The following is a 24111-nucleotide window of genomic DNA, read 5'->3' as shown; positions in this document are numbered from 1 at the left end:
CTGTGCTACAGAAACACCAGCAGCTTTAATAAAAAAGGAAATATTTAACACTAAGATACAAATAAATGAAAAAAAAAAAATCATGTTATATAGTAGTTAGCAGTTTTTTTTTTAATTATTTACTGCTATACCCTGTTGTAATTACTATATTTAGGAACCGACAAACAAACCTTTTGGGCATGTTTTATATGTTTCCAGATCAGAGAAAAAACGTTTTAATTTTTAATAATAATTAAGTCTGAAATCCAGATAAAATTTCACATTATCTGTTAAATCAATTTAAAAATCCCATCTGGTTTTTAGTAAAGCATTGAAATTGTAGATTTTTTTTTTTTATTAAAGACACGTGCCATGAATAAGAATTTATAAAGTTGTTTTTTTTTTAAGCAAAACTTAGTATCATGATGAACTTTTTAAATGTCTTTTGGTTCTAGAGATGTTTTTATGCGTTCAAGAATTCTCCACCTGAGAGTTTCTCATCTTTAATGCCGGTCTGCCTTAGGGCCTGAAAATGATGACCTTGCTTCACTCCTTTGTACTCTTGCCTTCACGAGTTCCTAAATCCCCAGTCATTTTTTTCAAAAAAAGAAATGAATATCCTTGTTTTTATTGTATTTCAACATTTATTGTGGTGTTTTACACAAAAGCCATGAACTATTTAGACATTTTACAATTTTCTCTTATTGGGTTTTCAACAGTTTTTAAGAATAATTATATATTTTTTTTAAGAAAACAACTAATTTTGCCATAAATCTATTATTTGTTGTGTTTTTAAAAAGCTTTAAATGCTCACTTCACAATAAAATGCACTTTACTATGAATAAACGCGATCAAGGCTGACTTTAAAGAAGCAATTAATGCTACAACTGTCATTGATTTAGATTTTATCTGAAAAGAATCAGTGTTTTTTCAAACCCAGCTAACACTGAGTCTGACTTTTTGGAGATATATTTTTCATTTTAAGAATTACTTTAAAGTTTTGTAAATTAAATAGATGGTTTCTTCAGTTTATTCAGTTTTCTTCATTACTGTGTTTTATGTACGGTGGCCCTGAAGTTCAAATCACATTGAAAAATCATTCACTGCAAATGCATAGTAAAAACCACAACGAAAGTTTAAAAAAGTAAAGAAAATGACAAAAAAACAACTTTATGTTTTAGTAATATAATTAAAAAATTGAAAAAAAAAATACATTGAAGTTTAAAAATAAAACAAAATAAGAAACTGGGAAAGGTAAATATTCCTGGACATCACTGATTTAATGAGGACATTTGAGTTTTAAGGAAGAGGGACAGCAGGAGGAGATTTGGCTGAACTGTAGTAAAGAGTTTATTATTTTGTTTCATTTTTAAACATTTGGATCTCTAAAAACTACTGTTGTTTTCCGAAATTTTTTATTTTTATTTTATTTAATTCTTCACTTTTGTGTTTTGTTCTTTTGGAATTATATTTGTCTTCTGTAATTTTGTATGGATTTCTAAAATGTACCTTATTATTATTATTTTTTTTGCGTTTATGTGATTTGCCCTTCAGGGCCACCGTACTTCTGTGATGTTCAAGCTTTTGACAGTAAAAAACAATTTCATCTTATTTAGTTTTAAATAAGTTTTTACACGTATCTAAAAAAATGTGTTGGTTATAAAGGATCAAAAATAAAAATGATGGCGTTTTATTGTTACATCCGCCTGTCTTGTCTCAGGCGTGTGAATTCTTTATCTGGGGATAAACAGGTTTGTTTCCTTTCTTTTCAGATGCATTAGCCCTGACATTTGCTGTCAGCTTTCATTGTTCCGCTGTAGTCTGGCTCTGTGCTGTTTGTCACCGCAGAGGTGATGCATGTTCCACGCCGCTCGGCCTGTTGGATGAGCAGAGCGTCCTTCTCGTCATTGTTCACCTTCTGGAACTCCTCTCATTCTGTTCTTCCAAGTCTCCATCCTTGGCCTGCTGTCAGACCTGCGCGTGGATTTGGATCTGCACACCCTGCTGTTTGGCGAGAGTGTCCTTAATGATGCGGTGGCCATTGTCTTGACGCGGTGAGTATCTTGTTTTTTTGTATTCCTAAGCCTTTTAGACTGCAGTGTATTTCACGGTTTAATTGTGTGGGTTCTCAGACTTCTCCAGCTGGCATCATGGGGGCTGATGTGTGGGAGAAGGCTGGCTGAATAGAAACTGTCAGCTTTGAGCTAAAGGTGTGATGGGTAAAGCAGCATGAATGCTTTGGCTACTTTGCACTGAACTGTAGAAGTATGTTGCCTCCAGCACTGCCAGCATCTCATTAAGCTTTTTCATTGGAGAGACGCATTGCTAGAGTAGCCACACACTCCCAGCATAACAAACTCTGCAAAAAAGCAGAATACATCATAATATTCTCAGTGAACTGTACTTTGTTTTCTCTCCACAGAAAAACCCATCCATACTGATCACTCGTTGTCTTCCTTTTTTCACACCAAGCTGCAGTACAAAGCCAGCATGTAAATGTGCTGACAGATGGCAAGTAGGAGACAGAGAAGGGACAGAATTTCCATGTCTGCACAATCACAACCAGTCGGGGAGATATGCAAACCAACGTGGCAGAAAAATGACAGGAATTAGATATGTATCTCCCCTTTCCTTATTGCTTTCACGCCAACAGACGCATCACATATGCCCGACGCTAAAAAGCCAGCCTCTCTGATTGCAAACATGGCAGGCGGCTATAAGAAAAAAGGATGTGTCACATTAAAATGCAGATGAAAGAGGCTGCGCGTCTTTCCAGACTAACAGTCAGATAGTGGCACGTTTGTTCCTGGAGTGGCGTGACAAACCGTCATGTCTCTGTCACTCGACTGTGCCCCCCCACCCCCCCGGCCTGCCAGTTAACCAGTCCTCCCACACAAAGCCGGCTCTTATGAGTGAGCATGCGAGGTCCTGGCACAGGACGCCGAACGCAGCGCAACCTTACGCTGGGCGTCTTTTCACAGATACTGAACTTCTCAGGAGGCCTCCAGTCAAGCGACTACGAAGTGGTGTCCATGCAGTCTTCGTTTAGCCTCCAGTTCACACCGGACATGTATTTTTGACAGGGGCTTCTGCTTTAGAGCTTTTTCGTAGGGTTGTGTGTCGTTCCATCTCACACGATCTCAATACATAGTTCACGAATCAATACATAAAGAATTCAACAAACTTTTTGGATACGATACAGTCATATTCTTTCTTGAAAAACGCTAAAATCAGAGAAATGTATTCAGGAAGCTTATGACTAGACGTCTTTTTGTTTGCATCTTATAAAAAGAAAACAGAGAAACTGCAGTTTGCCAGAAATCGATTGTTTACTTCTTGGTTGATTTTATACCTTTTAACCAACATAATCTTGTTCATATTTGCGGTTTCCAAACGATACTGCAGTTGCTCGATCAATTTTTTGATACCTATCCAATATCTTTTACATCTCACCCCCCACCGCTCATCACTATCCACCCACTACTTTAATCTGTGTGTGTTTGTGTATTCTTTTTTGTGTTGTGTTTGTGTGTTTATTTTCAACTCTATAGTCTGTTTAGATAAAAAAATATGATCGCATTTGTCAATCCTGGTATTTTATTATGAAAAATGGGTTATATTTTGAAAATTGACAGGATTTACTCATGTGTCTTCCTGCCAGTATTGACGCGGATTGCTCGAGGGGCGCGTAATCAAAAAAATAGAATAAATGACGAAACAATCGCTGCATTGTGCGAGCTGCGGAGGACCGCGGCGCTTCACGTCTGCTGTAAAATAAGTTAACACGGGCGCCGAATGGAAGCAGCCTCAGTTCCGCGTTAATTCGCAGCGCTTCCGCATCTGGTGTGAACCAGGCATTTTTCACACATTTGCTTGAATTCAATGTATTAATTCTTCAAAGACTTACTCCAATTATTTTTTTTGCCCTTTTAACATGTTCTTGTGGCATTTTTGTCATAATGGAGGACGTGTGTTTAGTTTAAGATGACATTTCTGAGTATTTCTTTATTCAAATTGGTGAAAAAAAGTTTAAAGAAGAGTGCTGTTATGACGTAAAAATACGTCACAAGCTCCTCCTCCGCTCTGATGCATCCACTTGTAGGCAAATAGATTTAGGTACGTCTTTGTTTTCCTCGTTCGAGCTGGCGTCTAGATCAAAACTGTACGACTGGATAGCTCCAATATTCCTATCCATTTTCATTTCGCCGCTAATGTTAGCTTAGGGGTGTGAGAGGCTGTAAGCTAGAGAGAGTAAGGCCCAATCCGAATTCTTCCCTTCTCCCTTCCCCTACATTTAGCCCTCCAAACTGAGAGTTTAGAAAAAATACTGTCTCAGATTTTGAACGTCACTTTCGCTCGATGACGTCACCAATACTCACCGGTTAGCTAGCGTTAGCGTGGAGCTTCCAACGCTCGAATAAACATAACAACAGCAGTTTTATAGCTTCAAAAAAGTTCACGCTGTAACAAAAAGTCATAATTTACATATAAATGTAAACTTCTGTGTGAAGAAAAGGGCTTCTAGCCTCCTCGCCAGGGAGGAGCCTAAATCCCTCCGCTTGGAGAGGAGGATATTAAAAAAATGTATTCCCCTTGACTAGCCCCTCAAATGGAGGGGAAGGGAGAATGGAAGAATTCGAAAAGACTAAACAGATGCGTGATGGGAAGTGTACCAACAGTCCAGCCCACAGCTCAGATGTGAATTTCTAATGAACTCTTGCTGCTCTGCAGAAACTATGTCCCAGAAAATGACAGGTTTTATGATAAAATCGGCATAATCATAATAAAAAAAAAACACTAAGAACGCTTTTAAAATGGATCAATAGTGGACCAAAGAGGAAAATTAGAAAAAAAAACAAATCTCTCAATTATCATAATGTAATTCTTGCAAAAAAAGTCATTTTTTTCATAATTTTCACTTTTTTTTCCTGCCACTCATCTTTGTTTTTAGAATCATCAACTTTTGTCAACTTTTCCATACTTTTTATGCCATTACTTCATAGAAACTAAAAGCTTTGGCTTTAGTTTTTTTTTTTTTGTTTTTCTCTGGTTTGACATTTAGCGGACGCGGTCAAAGTCCAGCCGAACTCCCAACAGCCCACTGGAAATTAGCGGCTCATGAGACGTGTTGTCATTCCACAGAGGCAGTGACCTCCATCGGCTGCTTGCATGGGAGCTTGTCTCTGCGTGCTCCACAGCCGACTCACACTCTGGTCAACTCCCACGCGCAACAATCCCCCAGCGACACCCCCCGCCCTACATCCTGCCTATGAGGCCTCCTTTAAACTACATGTCTGTTCTCTCTCAGCAGAAATAATATTTTGTTTCCACGTTAGTTGATTGTAGTATTTTCCTGTATGTCACTAGCTTACTAGAAATGTAATGATGAGAATATTTGGTAAGCTTTGTTTTTCTGGGGGGTGTTCTTAAGAGTCCCGTTACTAAGTTTGGCTCATGGTAACAAATCCAGATGGTTTAACACCAATAAAGACTTAGACTTAACTGCTCTTATGAGTGGAAATTGAAAAACTTGTACGAGGAACAAAGATGGCCCGCTCAAAATGATAAGACGTAGACCGATCTGTGAAACCATTGAGCAACATTTTCATGCAGTTTTTTTCTACAGACGTGTAGAGTAACAGGTTGTAGTGAACACTTGAATAATATGTAAGGGTAAGTAAGGGTGAAGACGGTGAAGCTTACAGGAAATTAGACAGATCATAGTTTGTGTGGGTCTTCTACGGATGTCCCGTGGACCCCTATGAAGCATTTGTGGGGGATTACTAAAGCCTAGTTTCCTCAGAGTGGTCTGGTAAGGTCCGGTCCAGTATTTTGAGTGTTTCTATTGTAAAATGGACCCATTAAACACTTCCAACCCCTAACTTTTGAGGGCCTCCATCTGTTGTAGTTTTATAGAAAAATAGAACAGGACAGTTGGGACGGAGCTACAGTTGCCACCCGTTGATTGGCAGAAAGTGATGATGACATTGGAAAGCGCTAATATAGCGCTAAGCTTTCCATTTTTAAGGCGGTATTCTTCTTAGCCACCCGCAATCTTCTTTCAAACAACATTCAATTGCTGTTATACTCACTATACAAAAAGTAAAGCTAGAAAGAAACGAGCTGCTGGATGACCTCTATTGTTGTTGCTTTTCTAGTCGTCGCACAACAATGACGCGATGACACGCTAGCATTCTACGGTACGCATACGGCATGAAAACAAACCCCTCCCTGAGAGTGAGGCTTAACTGAGTGGAAACGAATTACTGCACCTTACTGGACCAGTAAGGGGCCAGTACTCGCACCTCTCTAAAGACTACAGTAAAGGCTGGTTTATACTTCCAAGCGATTCGTAATCGCTCACATCCACAATCTCGCGGTCTCATTCACACTAATGTTGACTGGATTTGATTGTGACTCTCCACTATAACTGCGATGTACTTCTGACTGGAGTTTATACTCTTTAAGCAACGCAATCGTGTCCAGCGTTTATTTTTAACACTTGCAGCATCTGCGAGCGTGCAGGTACATGAAAGGCAAAAGAGGAAGTGATGAGATCATCTGCTAAGCAGAGGCAGGGAATACAAAGACGACAAAATTAAATAAAAGAAGGAACAAACTAGATTCTCTAGTGCTGTAAGATATCAGAAAGAAGCAACTTTCTCTATTTTCTATCTAGTTGTCCAATCTCTGTCTCTCTCTACGTGTGAAGTTCTGTATCTCCTAACTTCTTCAGTAAGTCTTCATTATTTTTAGTGTTAAAAAAAGTATTTTTGGGCTGAGTTTTCTGTGTAGTCTAATCGCTGAAATAAATTCAAGTTAAATCACACGATTTGCAAGCAATTGTGTAACATTTCAGCCGTGGTCGACGTCACCAGCAGGTGTAGCATTCTGATCGCGTGGAAGTATAAACCAGGATTAAGAGGTAGGACGCATCACCTATAAATTCTAAGTGCATATAGCTTATATTACAAGTACTTCACAATACACTTATGCGTTTGAGCGACATCCCTCGAGGTGGCCGCACAAGCATCAAGACTCACCTGAGCACGTCTTAAGATGCAGCCAAACCTCAACACTGGAGAGTCTCTTCCAGGTGCACGTGACTAACGCTATGTCAACACTTTCAAGCGACCACTTTAAATTGAAACTCAATTTAAATGCACATTTTAGGCCTCAATGCTCAAAACTCAAACGTCACTACATAAGTTTCTATGACCGTTTGTGAGCTCTAGGTTCAAACGAGTGTTGAAACTTTGAGGGACTCGGATTAGTCGTGACATTTGGATGGCATCCATTTTTATTCATGGAACTGCCAACCGTGGTTTGTGCCTGGACGGAATTGTATGACACGAAGTCTTCTATTCAAGATTCATTTATTGTCACACAGTAGCTACTATGGCTGCCACAAACGATTAATTTAATAGTCGACTAGTCACCGATTATTTTTTCCGATTAGTCGACTAATCGGGTCATGCGCAAACTGGATGTAAAGCAGACATCTTAACCATTATTAGCTTTAAAACTGAAAAAATCTTAAATTGGCCAAAATAGCTAGCATGCAGCTGAAATATTAGCTAAGCTCCAAACTAGAATAAAATTTTTGAAAAAAAACCCAAATTAGCCAAAATACGATAGCTAGCATGCAGCTAAAATATTAGCTAAACTCCAAACTAGCCTAAAAAACTGGGGGAAAAAAAACTAATTAGCCAAAATAGCTAACATGTAGCTGAAATAATAGCTAAACTCCAAATTAGACTATAAAACAGAGCAAATCCTAAATTAGCTAAAATAGCTAGCATGTAGCTGAAATATTGGCTAAACTCCAAATAGCCTAATAATCCTTAATAAATGTCAAAATAGTCCAAAAAGCTAGCAGAAGGCTATTATAACTTTTAACTTTACTACACTCTGACTCCATATAATATAAAGTAACGACTAATCGACTATTAAATTAGTCGTCAACAAATTTAATAGTCGATTAGTCGACTAATCGTGGCAGCCCTAGTAGCCACACATTTCACACAAAATTAGGCTCCAGTACAACCTGAACAAGATCCGACATACAACAGAAATACACATTCAATTCAAAGTTGACTATTTTGCAACAACTGTAAAAGATTCATGAGATTTGCACCACTTGTGAACACCATGCATGTCAGTAGCTTAAGGCTTTAGCTATTGGTCACACTTCTGATGGCACCTCTTGATTTGCTGATGAAGAGCTTTAACACTTTTCACTTCAGTTCACTTTTTTTCTCTCTCTCTTTCAGCGCCATAACCACCTATGACGGTGCAAGACCCGCCTTTGACCCATCAGCCTTCCTCTACTCTATTGGCAGTTTTCTTGGTATTCTGCTGGGTTCTTTCTGCATGGGATTCATATTCACAGTAATAACTGCCCTCATATCCTTTCACCACCCCCCTCCCCCCATCTTTTCACCCCAGACTCAATTATAACCTCACCATCCGCCGCAATAAATTCTCCCGCTCAACGTGGTAATTGCTTCTCTGACAAGCCTTTACTGTACCACTTTTATCAACAAAAGCAACAGTCGCGACGGCTCCCGCCACATTAATGCTCGTAGAAATGTCTTCCATCACGTCAATAGCTAATGATAAAATTTTCGACCGCTGTTGTTGTGCTGCGTTTCTCTCTGATCTTCGAGTAATTAGACTTTGGTATGAAAAATGAGGATGTGCGGCGCGCCGTTTGAGGCTGTGACTAATCTCCGGGTGCGACCAAGGAACAGAACGGGCGTTTGTAATTTGCAGATTTCCTTTTGTTCTCCCTAAAAATACCAACATGCTAAGAAAATCGCATTGTTTATGTGTCCATATGTTGTTATTTTGGGTTTTCAAACAGGACTTTAATTGCTGAAGAGCTGGAATACATTTTTTCTGAAACGGCCTTGAAGTGTCAGCTTTCAGCTGTAGATTACTGTAGAAATATCATGTTCTGTGATACATACAACATTTATGACTTGTAGTGTTGCATGTAATGCTTAGAACACTGGCTTAAAACAAGCATATGGTCGGCAGAAAGCTCTTGCTAGAGGGAGTGTGAAAGTGCGATGCAAAGGAAAGAAAAAAAAAAACCTCATTAAGACAAAGTGGTTCTCCTACATGTCAAATCCCCAGGCTTATTGAGCACCTGCATAATAGCAATACTGCAGTATCTGCCTCCTTTGCTGCACTGTAGCGTCCATGTAGAGATTTGTCTTGCAGATGCAATATCAGCTTATGAAGCTATAAAAATTGCATGATTATTTTCATCTTTAACCCTCCTTCCACCTCACCAAACTCACTCGCCTGCGGGAGAGTCCTCTGCTGGAGACGTCGGTGGTCTTGCTGCTGTCCTGGAGCAGCTTCCTCTCAGCTAAAGCCAGCGGACTCTCAGGTGAACATGCAGCCACTTCTGTTATTTGTGGGTTTCTGCAAAACCACGGGGAGTTGGGTGGGGGTCAGAATGGCTTCTACCTTCAGGCGTCACTTCTCAGCTGTTGCACGCTGACGTTCACGCCCCTCAATATCACCGACACGAGCTCCAGTTTGAGTTTCAAGGTTTGCTCCTGCTTTGAGGTTTCTAAAGCTCATCTTTTGGACATTATTTGTGCAAATTCTTTGAAGTTCAGGCATGACTGCCTTCACACATAACTGATCCAAAACTTGCCAGTTGAGAATGCTCCACCCCCAACAGGCTTTCCCCAAAAAACCCTGATGTAAAGTCATTTTTTCAAATTTAAATTTAATTTAAAAAAATTAACATGGAGATGGCTTAACCCTGACCCACCAACAATCAAGGATTGGATACATTCTGTGCAAGAAATCTACAAAATGGAAAAACTTTCTTTTTCGGTTAAACTGCATATGGATACGTTTTACAGGATCTGGACTAAGTGGACGGAATATGTAAAACATGTTGATGCTTTTATTTTGTAAAGAAGATGGAAAAAAAAAGTCCTTATTTTTGCACACTGGAGTAAAAAATATGTTAATACATATTTCAGTAACTTGGCTACACCCAAGTTTTTGTTGTTTTTAATTAAAAAAAAAAAAAAAAAAAGGTGAAGCAAAGCAACAACTTCTGTATCTCAAAGTGTTCGTTGTCAATATTGCTTTGTCAATAAAACTTGAATTTAAAAAAAAAATCTGTACTAAAGACGGACTTTAATTAATGATTATGATTAATTTTTCCAATAAAAAGTAACTAAAAGGAATTTCTGGCATGAAAAAATAGAATAAATATTCACAATTTTAAAAATGATTCACATTTTCTATGTAAAGAATAACGTTTTAATCGTTATTTTTTTCTAAACCCATCTATAGAAGCTTGTAAAAAAAAGATTTAAGGTTATTTAATAGTTTTGGGAACTTAAATACTAAAAATGCCAAAATGTTTTGAATAATGATGTAGACTTACATATTTATCTAATGTGTAGGGCTAATATTAGATTTAAAAAGTAAATGCACAGAAATATTTTATTTTAAATCCACTTGTCTTTGCATGTTAGTCTTTCATTTTTAGGTGTTTACAAAGATTGCATCAAATCTTTATGGTGCAACAGCAGTTCTGTCAGAACTTTTTAAATTTTATTTTAGTAGAGGTGCTTAATCTGTGCATAAAGACATAAAACTGAGTATTTGTGCTTTTTAAACAACTGCTATTTTTGGGCCATGATTCATTTTTAATGACACCTTATTTACTGATATCAAGAGTGTGAAAAGATTTAGTTCTTGTTTTAATCTTGCACTTCTTTAGTAGCAATCATGTATTTAAAGAAGCTGGTTTTGGTGACTTCTTCAGCTTCAGAGCACTTCCTGTCAGTGAAGTGTTCCCTTTTGAGAAGCAGAAGATGGTTTTAATGAAATAGTTTGACCTTTTATATATTGGACCCAGCTTGTCTATAAAGTCCACTTATCTGAATGCTGACCAGAGTGGAAGACAAACTCCCACAAATCCTCCAGCGGGGCGGAGTCAAACATTCAGGTTTATTTTTACTTAAATTCAACGCGTCTGCTCATTTCTACGGGATCAAATCCATCATCTCCTGCAAAACAGGATAAATTGTGAAGCAGCACCTTGTGCTAAGAAACCCAGTGAGAGCTGGAGGTCCTCCAAGATTTCATTTGGTAATTGAAACCCTCCCTGTCTCCATTAATTGCTTGACTTTAGCGAGGGTGTGCTTAATGACCCCCAACTCCAAAGGAGCTCCGCTATGATTAATCTTGTGCCCCTCACAACTCCTCGTGATGGGATGAATCTAATCTGTAGCCAAGCTGCCTGAGCCAGAGAGACTGTGTGTGGAGATAGGATTATGAGTTACCTAAACTGTTATGTAAACCGAGAAGTGTATTAAAGCAAACAAAACCAAGATCGGATCCGTCGGGCTTTCATTAGACGGTAAGACAGAGAGCGGCTTCAGGTCATCATTAGCACGTTGGAGCTCACAGTGAAATTGGATCATCTCTCTTCTGTGATGAAACTCACATTTTTGGTATTTTTAACATGTTCTAGGGGCATTTTTTCTGATGATGGAGGACATATATCAAGAAAATTGAGTTTAAAAGTGCATTTCTGAGTATTTCTTTATTCAAATTTTTCTCAATCAGAAGCAGATAAAAACAATCCTATCTGAAAAAGTGTCACAACCTCCCTGCTCCGCTCCATTCTGATGCATCCACTTGTAGACAACTAGATCCATCAATAATGTGATGTATCCCGACTTTTAGTCCTGCGATTGATTCTCGATGGGTTCTCACCAAGGATCAACCTTTTATTTTTGTTTGAAGAGTCTTTAAAACATATACGCCATTCTTTGGTGAGACGTTCCTTCAGAGGTAGATAGGGCACGCGTTACGAGACTTGAGCTGTACTTGAATTATTCAAATAATTCAAATTCCATTGTTTGTCGAAGACATTGTATTACTGATTTCAGCAATGTTGCACTAAAGTGTCTATTATTTGTTGCACAAAATTAGACACAAGTTGTTTATTATGATTGTGTTAAAGCAAGGAAAAAATGGTGTTCCTATATATTGTAAGTTATTAGAATTTTTTTTTAACAATTATCGCAGTGTCATAATATCGTGTATCATATTGTGAGTTACCCAGTGATTCCCAGCCCTAATCTACATCTTCAAAGCTTCAATATTGCTCGCCATTTTTGTTGCACCTGTAATGCTGCGTTGGGATTGTGAGGGGCGGTAAGCTAGCGGGAGAGCATGGAAATAGATGGATGATGGGAAGCAGGGGAAGGCTTACTCCTCACTTTCCGTCACAGTTCGGAAATTTCTAGTGAACTCTTGCCGCTCAGCAAAAACTGAGGGCTGCTTTGTACGATTCATAATCCCTTGTGTCGCCATCTGAACCGAATTGCCCCAGTTGCTGGCTGCAGAGTGTAACACCTGCTGGTGACGTCATCCGCGACTGGAATTTTAAGCCTGGAGTGCATCCAAATAGTGTCATTAAACTTGAATTTATTTAACCAATTAAAGTACATGATCATGGAGGAAACTGTCCAGAAAAATCTTGCATCATAACAGAATTCACATTTTTATTTTATTTTCTCGCCTTTGTATTTCCTGCCTCTGTTTAGTGGAGGAAATTATCACTTCCTGCTCTACCTTTCATGATCCAAGTATGTGAGCTGGATGTTCTTCACGTTACAGACGATCGCATCACTTGATTAGTATAAACCCCACTCAGAAGTTCACAGAAACAATCATTGACAGTACATATATTACTGGACATATCAAGGTTGTGACATCAATCACAGGAAATGCCCTCACGAAATCAGGCTAGAGCCAGCTCCGTCACTTCCTGTTACGTCTACCGCCACACTGCAACAGTGATTGGTTCAAGTCGGTCTGAGTCACAATGAGTGTAGTGGTTAGAGACATTGATAAACTGCTTAAACACCAAGTATTAATTGATTGCATACCAATGTATAGCAGGAAGTAATGCACTAAATGTTTGGTTGAGCTCTGGTTTATGCTTATGTGGTCCTTGTGAGTCATTGATTTGGTCTTTCCCCTTTAAGAAAAGAAGAAAATCTGACCTTATCTCCTCTGCAACCATTAATTTATGCTTCATTTTGGGTTTTGGAAAACTCCTCCTGAAGTAACCCATGGCACACTTGGTGTCAGAAGTGGGATTTGAACCCACACCACATTACAAGACAGTTATTCTGACAAATAAATGACTGTGTAATAACTGTCTATTTCTCAATAGAAGTCTATGGCTTCTTGGAATACTTCCTATTTGGAACACAAGAGGGGAGGGGTTGTCCATAGTTTTTACTGTCTATGGTTCCATTTAGTATAAACCGGATTGATGATTGATGCAATGACAGATCGCTTTGAAGTATAAACTGAACTCTAGTCCTAGAAGACAACACTGGCTTTTTGATTTTTGCCTAAAATGGTATAATCATAACAAAAAAACACTTGAAACACTTTAACATAAGATAAAAAGATAATTAAAGTGGGACAAAAAATAGTTTCTTCATCAATTCCTGCCTTTCTAATACTTTTTCTCCCGTTTATGTGATTCTTACGATTAAAAAAAGCAACAATGTTCGATTGAATCAAAAAAAGAAAAAAAGACTGTCCGGTGAGACAGCCTCCCACACTTTATTCTAGGAGCTTCAGCCTCTATCTTCAATTTCTTCCTGCTTTGTGTTCCAAACACATTTTTTCTTCCTTTTCATGTTTTTCTCTTACTTGTGGATATCTCCAAACCATCCAGATGTTGAGTTTGTGGCTGTATAGGAGAGCAGCCAAATATTTGGACGCTTTAAGTGAGTTGGACTACATATTTTTGCTTAAACTGTTTATTCAGCTGGAGATATTGGAGATAGTGGGTGGACACAGATTCTGATTTGTTTTAAGAGGCTGAAAACATTCGCTTTTTAGACTACTGGATCAGTGTTCTTGGCGTTTATTCTGGGTTTACAGCTTTAAAAGCAGAACAGAGACTTATTCTAATCTATTTTTCTTTGTTTCACACCTTTTTTTTCGTGAACAAAGCTTCTCACTTCCACTAAACGCAGAAGTTGTTCAGTTTTTCAGCATTTCTTAGTCAAATGTTTAAATTTGTATTTTCTCCTTCAGGGATTGTGGCTGTGCTGTTTTGTGGACTGAGCCAGGCGAGGTACACTGTTCTCAATTTATCTGCTGAAGGCAGGTCAAGAACCAAGCAGGTGAGTGTATTTACCTTGTTTATTTCAACATTATTAACACCATTTTGTGTGCTTTCACTTTGTCCTTATGTTTGCAGAACTTTTCCTTGATTGTGCTGACAAATTACACTTATCCACAAAAAACTCATTTATTATTCATCATTTACAGCGTACTTTTGAAAGAAGACATTCTCTATGATTATTGATTATCAACTAATGGGCATAAACTGAATTTGGCAGATTGCCTTCTGCAGTACATTTATGATTTCTACCTGCAGATCTCGTGAACGCACATGGAAACATTTTAGTTTTGTGACTGTATTACATATTTTTGGTTATTACGAAAAAAAAAACAGTTTTATTTGATTTCCTATTAAAACTTAGTTTAAAAAATCATTTAGAATATTTTTTTTGTTTTTATTTCCATCATTAGTGCAACCATAAAAAAGAAATAAATAAAAATATAAGAATTAAAATGCAAAATATAAGACAAAATTCTAACAGTTATCAAAATAATTTAACATTTAAAGTTATAATTTTACAAGGATTTTTTAAAGAATTAAAATTTTATATTCACCTTTTAAAGTGTTTTAACAAAGACAGTCAAGCATTACATAATTTATTTATTTTGCAGACAATGCCAAAGAATCTCACTAAATTTACTTTCCTTTTTTTTTTAAATAAATGTACTATATTATTTAAATTAATACATCTTTATTTTTTTAAAACTTATGACTTTTCCCTGTAAAATCACAACTTTTTAAAACATACATTTACGACTTATTCTCTTAGAGTTTTAATTGTTTTTGCTTATAATTTTACGTCTTTAGTCTTGGTTTTTTTTCACTTTTGTCCTGTAATTGTACAACTTTATTATAATATATATATATATAACTTTTATGGCAGCCTAAGTACTCAGTTGTAGTATTTTCATTTTTGTTTTATTACCATAAAAATGACTAATTTTACACTATTTCTGAATAAATTATGACCATAACATTTTGTTCTTTCTAGGTAAATTTTTTGCAATAAGTTTGAGATCAAATTGAAACACAATCAACTTTGCTTTGTCCTAAAATCCCCCAAAGCTGTAGATAAGAAGGAATAACACCACCACTGCATTTTTGTTGTGCAAAAGTAAATATAATAACCTAATTTACCTGAATGCATAAACACTGATATATTCTCAGCATTGTATAGAGGGCTTGAGAATAAACCTGCTTCTGATAAGTAGCAGTCTGTGTGGAAAAAACAAAGCATTCTGGGAGTATTTGTGACAGTGGAGCAATCATCTGACTGGTAACTGCTTTGTATAATGTGTAGTTTTAAATAATACATCAGAAAATCCAAGTTTGGTAATAAATAATGTCCAGTTTGTCATGTTGTTTCTGTAAATGTTCACATTTAAATGATGTGATTAATAGTGTCTTATATGGAGACTCTGATACAAATAAACTTGAAGCAGAAAATTGCTTCCACTTCAAAAACCTTCCTATACAACATTTTCATCGCCGTCGCCCCGTCCCAGATGACCTTCTTCCTCATGATCCTCTCAATCGCTTTTTATAATTTGCAGCTCTTTGAAGTCTTCAGCTTCCTGGGGGAGATTTTCATCTACAGCTGCATGGGATACATACTGTTGACATTTCCTCATCATGTCTTCAAAGCTCTTTTCATTTCCGGGGCATTTGTATCCTTTTCTGCTACGTAATGAGGCGTCCTCACCGTCTTTGATCCCATTGGTTTAGTCTTGTGTGTGCTGTGTAACAAACGTGCTGCTTTCCTCCTGTTTTCTGTCTTTTTTTTTCTTATTTCCACTTAAACCTGACGGGTGAGAGTTTGCAGAAGATGCTCATCCTCTCCGCAGATCAGCATCCTGCTGCAACTTCTTACAGCCAAACAAATGTAAATGGGTCATTTGTTGCTGTTCATTCACGGTGACTAGTTTGAAAAGCAAACATTTTATGTTTGAATGAGCACAGAGTTTTGGAGTGCATTAAGGACTGAATTAAATGTAAAGATAATTTGTTAGTAGCTCCAGAAGCCACCTTTAAAAAAGATTTTCATATTTATAATAGAAATAAAAAAAATAATACTTTAACGCTCATATAACTATTTCTTAGTTACCTTTTGTGTTAAATCAATGTTTCTTTAAATATTTAATACAAAACAGTAAAGCTACGTTCACACGCCCGTGAGAATGTGCATTCAAGGAACCACTTCCAATGAAAAGTCGATGTAAACACGAGTATTTTGGGCTTCCATGTTCAAAACTCTCGTGTCAACATGTCACCAGTTTGTCGGGCTCTAAACGCCTGTTCATTGAACATGTGTTGAAAGTTAAACCAGTTTTAGCTTTAATCAATCAGGGACTTGGCTTTAGTAGAGACATATTGATGGCGTTTCTTTGAATTCATGGAAATATAATGTTTGAAAATTAATCATGTTGAAGAAATTGTTTCTAGCCAGAATGCTCTGTTGAAAAATTAAATTAAATTGAATTAAAAATAAAATAAAATAAAATTTAATTTAATTTAATTTAATTTAATTTAATTTAATTTAATTTAATTTAATTTGATTTAAATAAAATAAAATAAAATTAAATTAAATTAAATTAAATTAAATTAAATTAAATTAAATTAAATTAAATTAAATTAAATTAAATTAAAATAAAATAAAATAAAATAAAATAAAATAAAATAAAATAAAATAAAATAAAATAAAATAAAATAAATTATGAAAATGATTTAATTCATAAATGCACAAAAATGTGCTAATTTTTTCCCTTTTGTCTGGAACTGGTGTTATAGGAGCCAATGAGTCCAGGCTTTAATTAGGGGTGTCAAATTATTGCATCAATCAAGATTAATTAATTACAGACACCTTAACGCATTTTTGTTTTTTATTGCGTTAATTTCTTGCTCCTCTAAAGTCTGCACGTCTGAAAATACACACCTGGAAGGGCGTTATCCGTTCACACTGTGGTCATTTACGAAAAGAAATATATCAATTATTAGATTTTCAATCATGTTTCATGTAAGTTTAAATATTTAATTATTTAATGCACAATATGTCTCATTGTCATAGAACAGCTACAGGGCGCACACTGACCGACTTTTTTAGTTCTGTTTTGATGTTTTACTGTGACACAATATCACAAATTTCAATGAAAATACCTCTTAATGAGATTTTACAGCAATTATTACATTAAAATTATTTGTGATTAAATCAATTAATTAGATTACTTAATTATAAGACACTATTAATTAATTGCACAACAAAAATTAGCACTACATTTAACTAACGTAAACATGATAAGGCCCACGGAGAAACAAAAATGTGACAAGAGAAAGCAGAAGGCCACTGTTATATAAGTGGAGCACAGCTAACAGAAATGAAGACAGATGTTGATGATTATTAACAGAAAACTGGAAGCAAAAAATGACCAAAAACATCACTGAAAAAGAAAAAATGGAGTTCACAATCCTCACAGTACCCCTCCCCAAAAGAGCAGATTTCAGATGCCCTTTCAAATTAGGTTGTGCAATTTAGCTACCTGCAACTGCTTGGGGAACCACTTTCAGGAGCAGAAGAGGGAGTCTTCCCAGGAACAGGAGACTTCAAGAATGATTCCAGGAATCTCCCTCAGGAACGAAAGCATGGATGTGGCCCGCTGTGACTCAGTTATGGTTGCAGGAAAACCCATCTGACGTGGCGTGGCATGATGTGAGCTCCAGTGGAAAAAAAAATACCCTGTCACTGCAGCGAAAATTCCCCTGCTGGTTCAGGGTGGTCAGGTCATGATGTTACGACCATGGAGACCAGGTTTGGTGGCAAAAACTTTAACATGTATTAAATAGACAAGACCAAGGGAGCCACAAAAAAGGGGTCAAAGCAGACAAAAATCGGAAACTGAGGGTAATTAACAGAAATGAAAACGACTGTAGGGTCAAAACATAACCAAAAAAGTCATAACTCAAAACCGGTTCTAACATATTCCCATATTTAGAACAAAATCTGAGCTTAACTGAAATGCTGCAGTCTCTAGGATTTATCTGTAAAGTTCTAATGGGCCTTAAAAATCAAAAGTTAACAATTCTGTAACGTTTCCTGTTAAAGTACAATTACAGATGGTTCATTTTTAGAGGTAGATGCCAGTTTTTCTTAGTACTGGGAACAAATGGGTGGTAAAAGTATTCTTTGTACAATCGTCCTTTCCTGAGAGCTGGCATGACCACAGAGCGTGCCAGAGAGACGAGTCCAGTGGCTGTACTCCAAGGAGCTGCTCTTTCACAGTCTACTGCCCAGATGGCCAGCAATTATTATTACAATCCATCTTGCGGCATTGGGTCAAAGAGGCCAGCGAAAGCATCAACCAAGCAGGTTTTTTTTTTTCTCCGTTGCTCCTGTGAGTGGCCTCCAGTGGGGAAAAAAGTCTGACTTGAGCCCATTTGTCCTCGGTTTTGCTTCTGTAACAAAAAAGCATAAAAATCTGGCAACATACATTCACTGGACAGCGACCAGGAGGCACAAACAGAAGGAAATGGAGGTCACCATCATGTTGTAGAGATTTAAAAGCCATAAAAAAGGAAATAACTTTCGATTATTTAGTATATTTTTTGTTATAGTCTATGGTGGCAATAAAACTTGTATTTATTGGAGGAAAGCTTTGACTCAAGCGTAGGTGTTTGATATAAAGAGATACCTCCCTTATGGTGGATTCACACCAGACGCAAATAGAACGTCAAATTTACATCTCCCACCTCTCTTGTGTTCCGCGTCAACGACACCCGGCTGCGGAGGAGCCGGCAACGTTTTTCTGGACTTCATTGGTGAGATTTTGGACATTTTAAACGTTACTTCAACCTATCTGGCCCAGTTTGAGCCTTAACCCGAGAGGGGAAAATAATAAAAATAAAACTGGAAGATTTTTTTATTTTTGTCTTGATATAAATAAGCTAGCGGCTTTTCATCTGATAGGCAGCCAACTGCCGGCAGGGCACCATAGGGATCTATTCTGCCCAGAGTGGCAACCCCGCTACCTCTGGCGGATCCTGGGTGGAGCAAGTTATCGCGCTACGCTGTCCATCAGGCGGATGCCTAGCCTAGCGGGCTTGATCGCTCCAGCTTCATGGGCTCTGCTACAGGCTGGCAACCTGTCCAGGGTGTATCCCCAGTACCCGGGACATTCTCCGGCAACCCCACGGCCCCAGCGCCAGAAAATAGATGGAAGTTCAGGACGAAAATCCTCACATCTAGCCGCCATATTGACACATATTTATTAGTTCAGTCAGGAATGAAGCCCAGCTAAAAGTCCACAAATACTAAATCAGGGTGAGACAGGCAGAGGTCAGTCATGAGCATTGAAGCGTCAAAGAAGAGACCAAAGTCGTCAGAGTCCAGGCAAGGGTCAGGGCAGGTGGCAAGCAATCATAGATAAAGCAGAAGATCAGGTCCAGATAGAAACGCTCGGGAGGAGGAGGAGTACAAACAATACTTCGCACTGAGTGAGCCTCTGAGCAGTTCTTAAGTGTCCTGTGGGTGATTGTCAAATGAGAGTCAGCTGAGTGGCATCTGGGAAAAGTGCGCTGGAGTTGCTGGGAGATGTAGTGTCTTCAGTATTCTGGTGGTGGCCAGAAGCAGAGACAGAGCTCTGACTCCTGATAATACTATTTGTTCGAGTCACTGAAAACTTCACGCCCCAAAAGCTGAGTCCCTGATTGGTCGCAGCAGGACCTCATATCTATACATATACTTTACATTGAAGGTCGACGCCCCCGCCACAGGAATTACGTCCGGTATGAATGCTCCTTTAGGAAGTAGAAATTGCTTCTGAGCCTGCTGGATCCAATATTGATTGATGTAAATAATCTTAATCGCTCTGTCAGACTAAGATATTGATGCTTAGGTCATTTTTTCAACATAATTGTAGTTTAATTGAGAACAACTACCCCCTTTTCTACACAGATGACTCAATTATGGGCTGGTCCACACTGAGTCTGTAATGACCTCAAGCTGCGTTCAAGTTCAAACGAGGAAAAAAGGTTATCTGGGGTGACGGTTATCTTACCAAAAGTGTGACAAATGGCATTAAGTGCATCCAGGATGACAGGAATGTCCCGGATAATTACCAAAATGTCCTTTGGTTTACTTCTGCCCCAGACTCTTAGCATTCAGCCCCATCCTCTGTGAGAGACATCAAAGTGTGAGGGAAGCAGAGATAGCTGGAAGTACGTGACTGACTTCACACCTTGGCATGACGCCCCGCAGCTGTCCCTGCATCATAAACGCACAATGAAATTCTTCTATGTTGATATTTCGGCAACCCTGAGGTGAAAAGCATCACTGGACAAAACAGCAATAAAGCGGTTTATCATAGAACACAACAGGATATAAATACAACAACCTGAAAACACATCGGCTTTTCAGAGGCAGTGTGACTCATCTCCCACCTTACACCGGCAAAGAGGAAAAGATTATCGGCAAAACACACATTTCATGAACAAAGCACCAATCGCAAATGTAGATATAATGAGGAGTCCTGCTGTTTTAAAGTAAAAATGTGTCATTTGAATTGCAGTTATTTCTAATTTCATATAACATCTTTTGTTAACTTACTTGACTTGAATTGCTCGTTTTCTTATTAATATGCTTTTTTTTGATAAATGCAGAACTTGTCTGTGCTACATATTAAAACTGCTTTTCTCTTTTACTAACTTATATTTTAATATGTTTAAAGTAGGGGTGTGTATTGAGCCGACACATATCGCGATACACGTGTCATGATACGATACGTATTCCATATATATTCCAAGACAGAACCAGACAATATTTATACAGTGTTTTTTTTTTAAATTATGACTTAAGAATTAACAAAAAATTTACATATTTTCTACAAAAGTAAAATTGTAAAATATATGTTATATAATGATAAGAACATCTCATAAACAAGTTGCTTTTACTCAGTCAACTTGGGATTCTCTTTTGGTAATTTAAGAAATATTTAAGTGGAAATCAAAAGCAAGACTTTAAATAATAATTAAAGATTGCAGTATTTTAAATCGATACAAATATCACCAAATAAAGTATCGCGATATTTCACTAAATCGATATTTTCTTACACCCCTAATTTAAAGACAATGTTTTTGTTTGTTTTCACAAATAATGAATTAATATATTTTTTTGCTATAATAACATTTTTGCTATTTTATTTGATTTACTCGTAGAGGATGTATAACAAATAATAGCATTGCTATAACATAATCTATTTAAAACTCAAAATGCATTGTAGTCCTTTATTTTTCATTAACAGTGTTTTTTTCTTTTGGGCTTGAGCAATTAAACTTATGCCAGTTTCAATGTTTTCCTTAATCAATTTTTGAACAGTTATCCATTTTTATTTCAAGAGCGTGCCACATCTACCCTTTATCTTTGCTGTTGAATCTGGGCCGGACAAAGAAGATATCTTGCTCCTTTCAGCACTTCATGGCTTTTGCAGGTATGACTTTCTTTTGTCTTCTATTTGTGAAAATTGATAGGGATTTATGCCAATTAATGACAGAATAAAGACATTTTAGCGAGCGGTGCGCCTTCATAGTGACAAAAAATGAATGTTTGGAGCTGGATACCACAGAGTTTTGTTAAAAGCGATTGCATGTCTACCACAATGGGAGTTCAAGTAATAAATATTTAAATGAAAGTATCTTTTATTGCACCTCTTCCTAATTTAACTGATTTGTTTAACTGTTTTTGCATTTTTTTTCTAATTTGTTACGTTTAAAATTATTAGTTAAAATTTGGAGTTGATGGTTTACACAACTCAAAAATGTAATTTGATAACAAAAAATAAATAAATGTAACAAACTACTAAAAATAGGCACCATCTCAGTTTTTAAAAAACATTTAATTCATGTAATGAACAAATCCTGCTCATGTTTTAACTAAATGTTTCTTATCTATATATATATATATTCCATTATATTTTTAACTGAATAGTTATTCTTGATGTAAATTGTTGTTTTTTTTTTTTTGTATTTCTCTACTTCTCAGGTCATTATTGTAAATAAGAACATGTTCTTAATAGCTCACCTGGTTAAATAAAGGTTTAAAACACACAATATATACAGATATTTTGTCAATTGATCCAATGTTTCACTTTTACAGTGAAATTTTGTCAGAAAAACTTGTTTTTTTATATTAAATATTGCTGTATGTGTATAGTTTATTAGAAAATATAAATCATTGTGTTATAGAACTGTTTCCTCACAATAATTTGATTTTTTTTGGCTATTTCGGCTCCCCGGGTGCTTTTATTTTGAAAGGAAAGAGCACCGACATTATCTCGCTGTAGTATCTAAGCTTAATTTAGACTCCCTGACCAGTTTTGATGAATCAGGAAAACGGAAATGTTTGATGTGGAGTAGTACTCCCACTGCAGTGTGTTTCTCTGCTTTCTTGACCCACTTTTCTTCTTACATAAGAAGACTTGTTTTTAAAAGCCCTTGTTTTGGTATTTTGTTAAAAATTCTTCCAACACCACCTTCACAACCAACTCCTCCACATTTATTATCCCATGGTGCTGCATAAATTAGTGTAGAAAATGTTTTTTTATATATATTTTGTAGGGTACAGTTTGTTTTGAGGCTGTTTGCTGGACAGACATTACATGATCAGTAATAGGGGTTATAAATAGAATGGGTTTCTGTTCTTTTTCTCATCGCTAGAAGGTTATCTGTTGGCCTGATGGGTGGCAAAATGAAGATATTTTCTCATAAATGTGCTTTGGCTGTCAGGTTTGAGGGGAGCTGTTGCCTTCAGCCTGGCTGTGAGGGATACAACAACAGAAGCGAAGCAAACCATCCTCACAACCACTTTACTCCTTGCTGGCTTCACCATCTGGGTGCTGGGAGCAGCTGCTGATCCCCTGCTGCACTCTCTGGATATCAGGTTAGTGCAGCCTGTTAAAACCAAATGTCATGTACATTTCCATCGTGATTTGTTTTTTTTCTTTTTTTCTTTTTTATTCTTGTGTGCTGGACAGGCAGCAACAGCTAAACAGGTAGCTCACACAGAGACCGCCCGCTCTGAGTACAATGTTGTGGCATGATTGAGTTCAGCCTCTTCATCCTCAGCCCTGAAGGCTCTTTGTGTGTCAGCTCTGGCTCTGGCCTCCATTAGCTCAGCTGGAGCTCAAGGCAAAGCAGGTCTGCAGGTCTCTCAGAGAATATTACATGGAAGATCATGTTTAGGTGCAGAGTCTACACATTCATGACAAAAATAGAAAATAAAATACATTTTCTCTTTTAAGTCCTGGCTCAGTATGTTAGCCAAGGCCAGTGGGTGATAATTACTCAGGAGGAGGCGGGAAGGATGCAAGGCAGTAATTAGTAAGTTGTATTATTGAAGTGCAATCAGTGGCCCATATCACAGTTGCATAATTGACTCCTACATTCTTTGGAAGCAGCATGGAAGATGTTTGTCGGTTAAGTCAAATGTGACAAATAGGGACTGGAATAGTCTTCTACACTAGAGACGTTCACGAACGAATCGAATCTTTTGAACCGCGTGTTGACTTTATTTACCTCTCCCTCTCCTGAGTTTTATTTTGAAAGGAACTTGTAGGTGCTGCAGTCAGATTAAAATAAATCCAAATTGTTAATTTGCCTAATAAAAATATAACAGTTATAGTTTAATTATTGTGAAGATTCATGTTACACCTAAATGGCACATTAGCTCAAATTAGCTAATTTCTAACTTGTATAATTTATGGAAAATACATTTTTATGGAGAATAAAATATTGAAAGTTTTTCATGTTTAAGGTGTTTTATTCTGGAATAATATTCCTGTCTTTTCTTTAAATTCTGAATTATGTCCAAACCAAAAGTTAAGGCTTTAAAGCTTTAAAAATTGGCATCATGCTAGTTTTTTACTATTTTGGCATTTACTAAG

General features: G+C 37.1%; 1 protein-coding gene across 2 annotated transcripts in view; it reads left to right on the top strand.

Annotated features, from left to right (window-relative positions):
* The window catches only part of LOC112151245 (sodium/hydrogen exchanger 9), an 81627-nt gene that overhangs the window by 17831 nt on the left and 39685 nt on the right, over positions 1 to 24111 (top strand). Inside the window, exons 6-13 of one of the 2 annotated variants that reach the window (XM_036217309.1) lie at positions 1928 to 2033; positions 8253 to 8385; positions 9274 to 9379; positions 14095 to 14183; positions 15739 to 15852; positions 21549 to 21660; positions 22955 to 23108; positions 23203 to 24049. In XM_036217309.1, coding sequence (XP_036073202.1) covers positions 1928 to 2033; positions 8253 to 8385; positions 9274 to 9379; positions 14095 to 14183; positions 15739 to 15852; positions 21549 to 21660; positions 22955 to 23108; positions 23203 to 23224 — 836 coding nt within the window. In that variant the 3' untranslated portion in view covers positions 23225 to 24049. Of the gene's footprint in view, positions 1 to 1927; positions 2034 to 8252; positions 8386 to 9273; positions 9380 to 14094; positions 14184 to 15738; positions 15853 to 21548; positions 21661 to 22954; positions 23109 to 23202; positions 24050 to 24111 lie in introns of those variants that run through there. The other variant, XM_024280042.2, reaches the window with a different exon arrangement.

The sequence above is a fragment of the Oryzias melastigma genome, linkage group LG20, assembly GCF_002922805.2.
Source record: "Oryzias melastigma strain HK-1 linkage group LG20, ASM292280v2, whole genome shotgun sequence".
NCBI lineage: Eukaryota > Metazoa > Chordata > Actinopteri > Beloniformes > Adrianichthyidae > Oryzias > Oryzias melastigma.
Note: the sequence above shows the minus strand (reverse complement) of the source record. Positions and strands in the feature narration are given on the sequence as shown.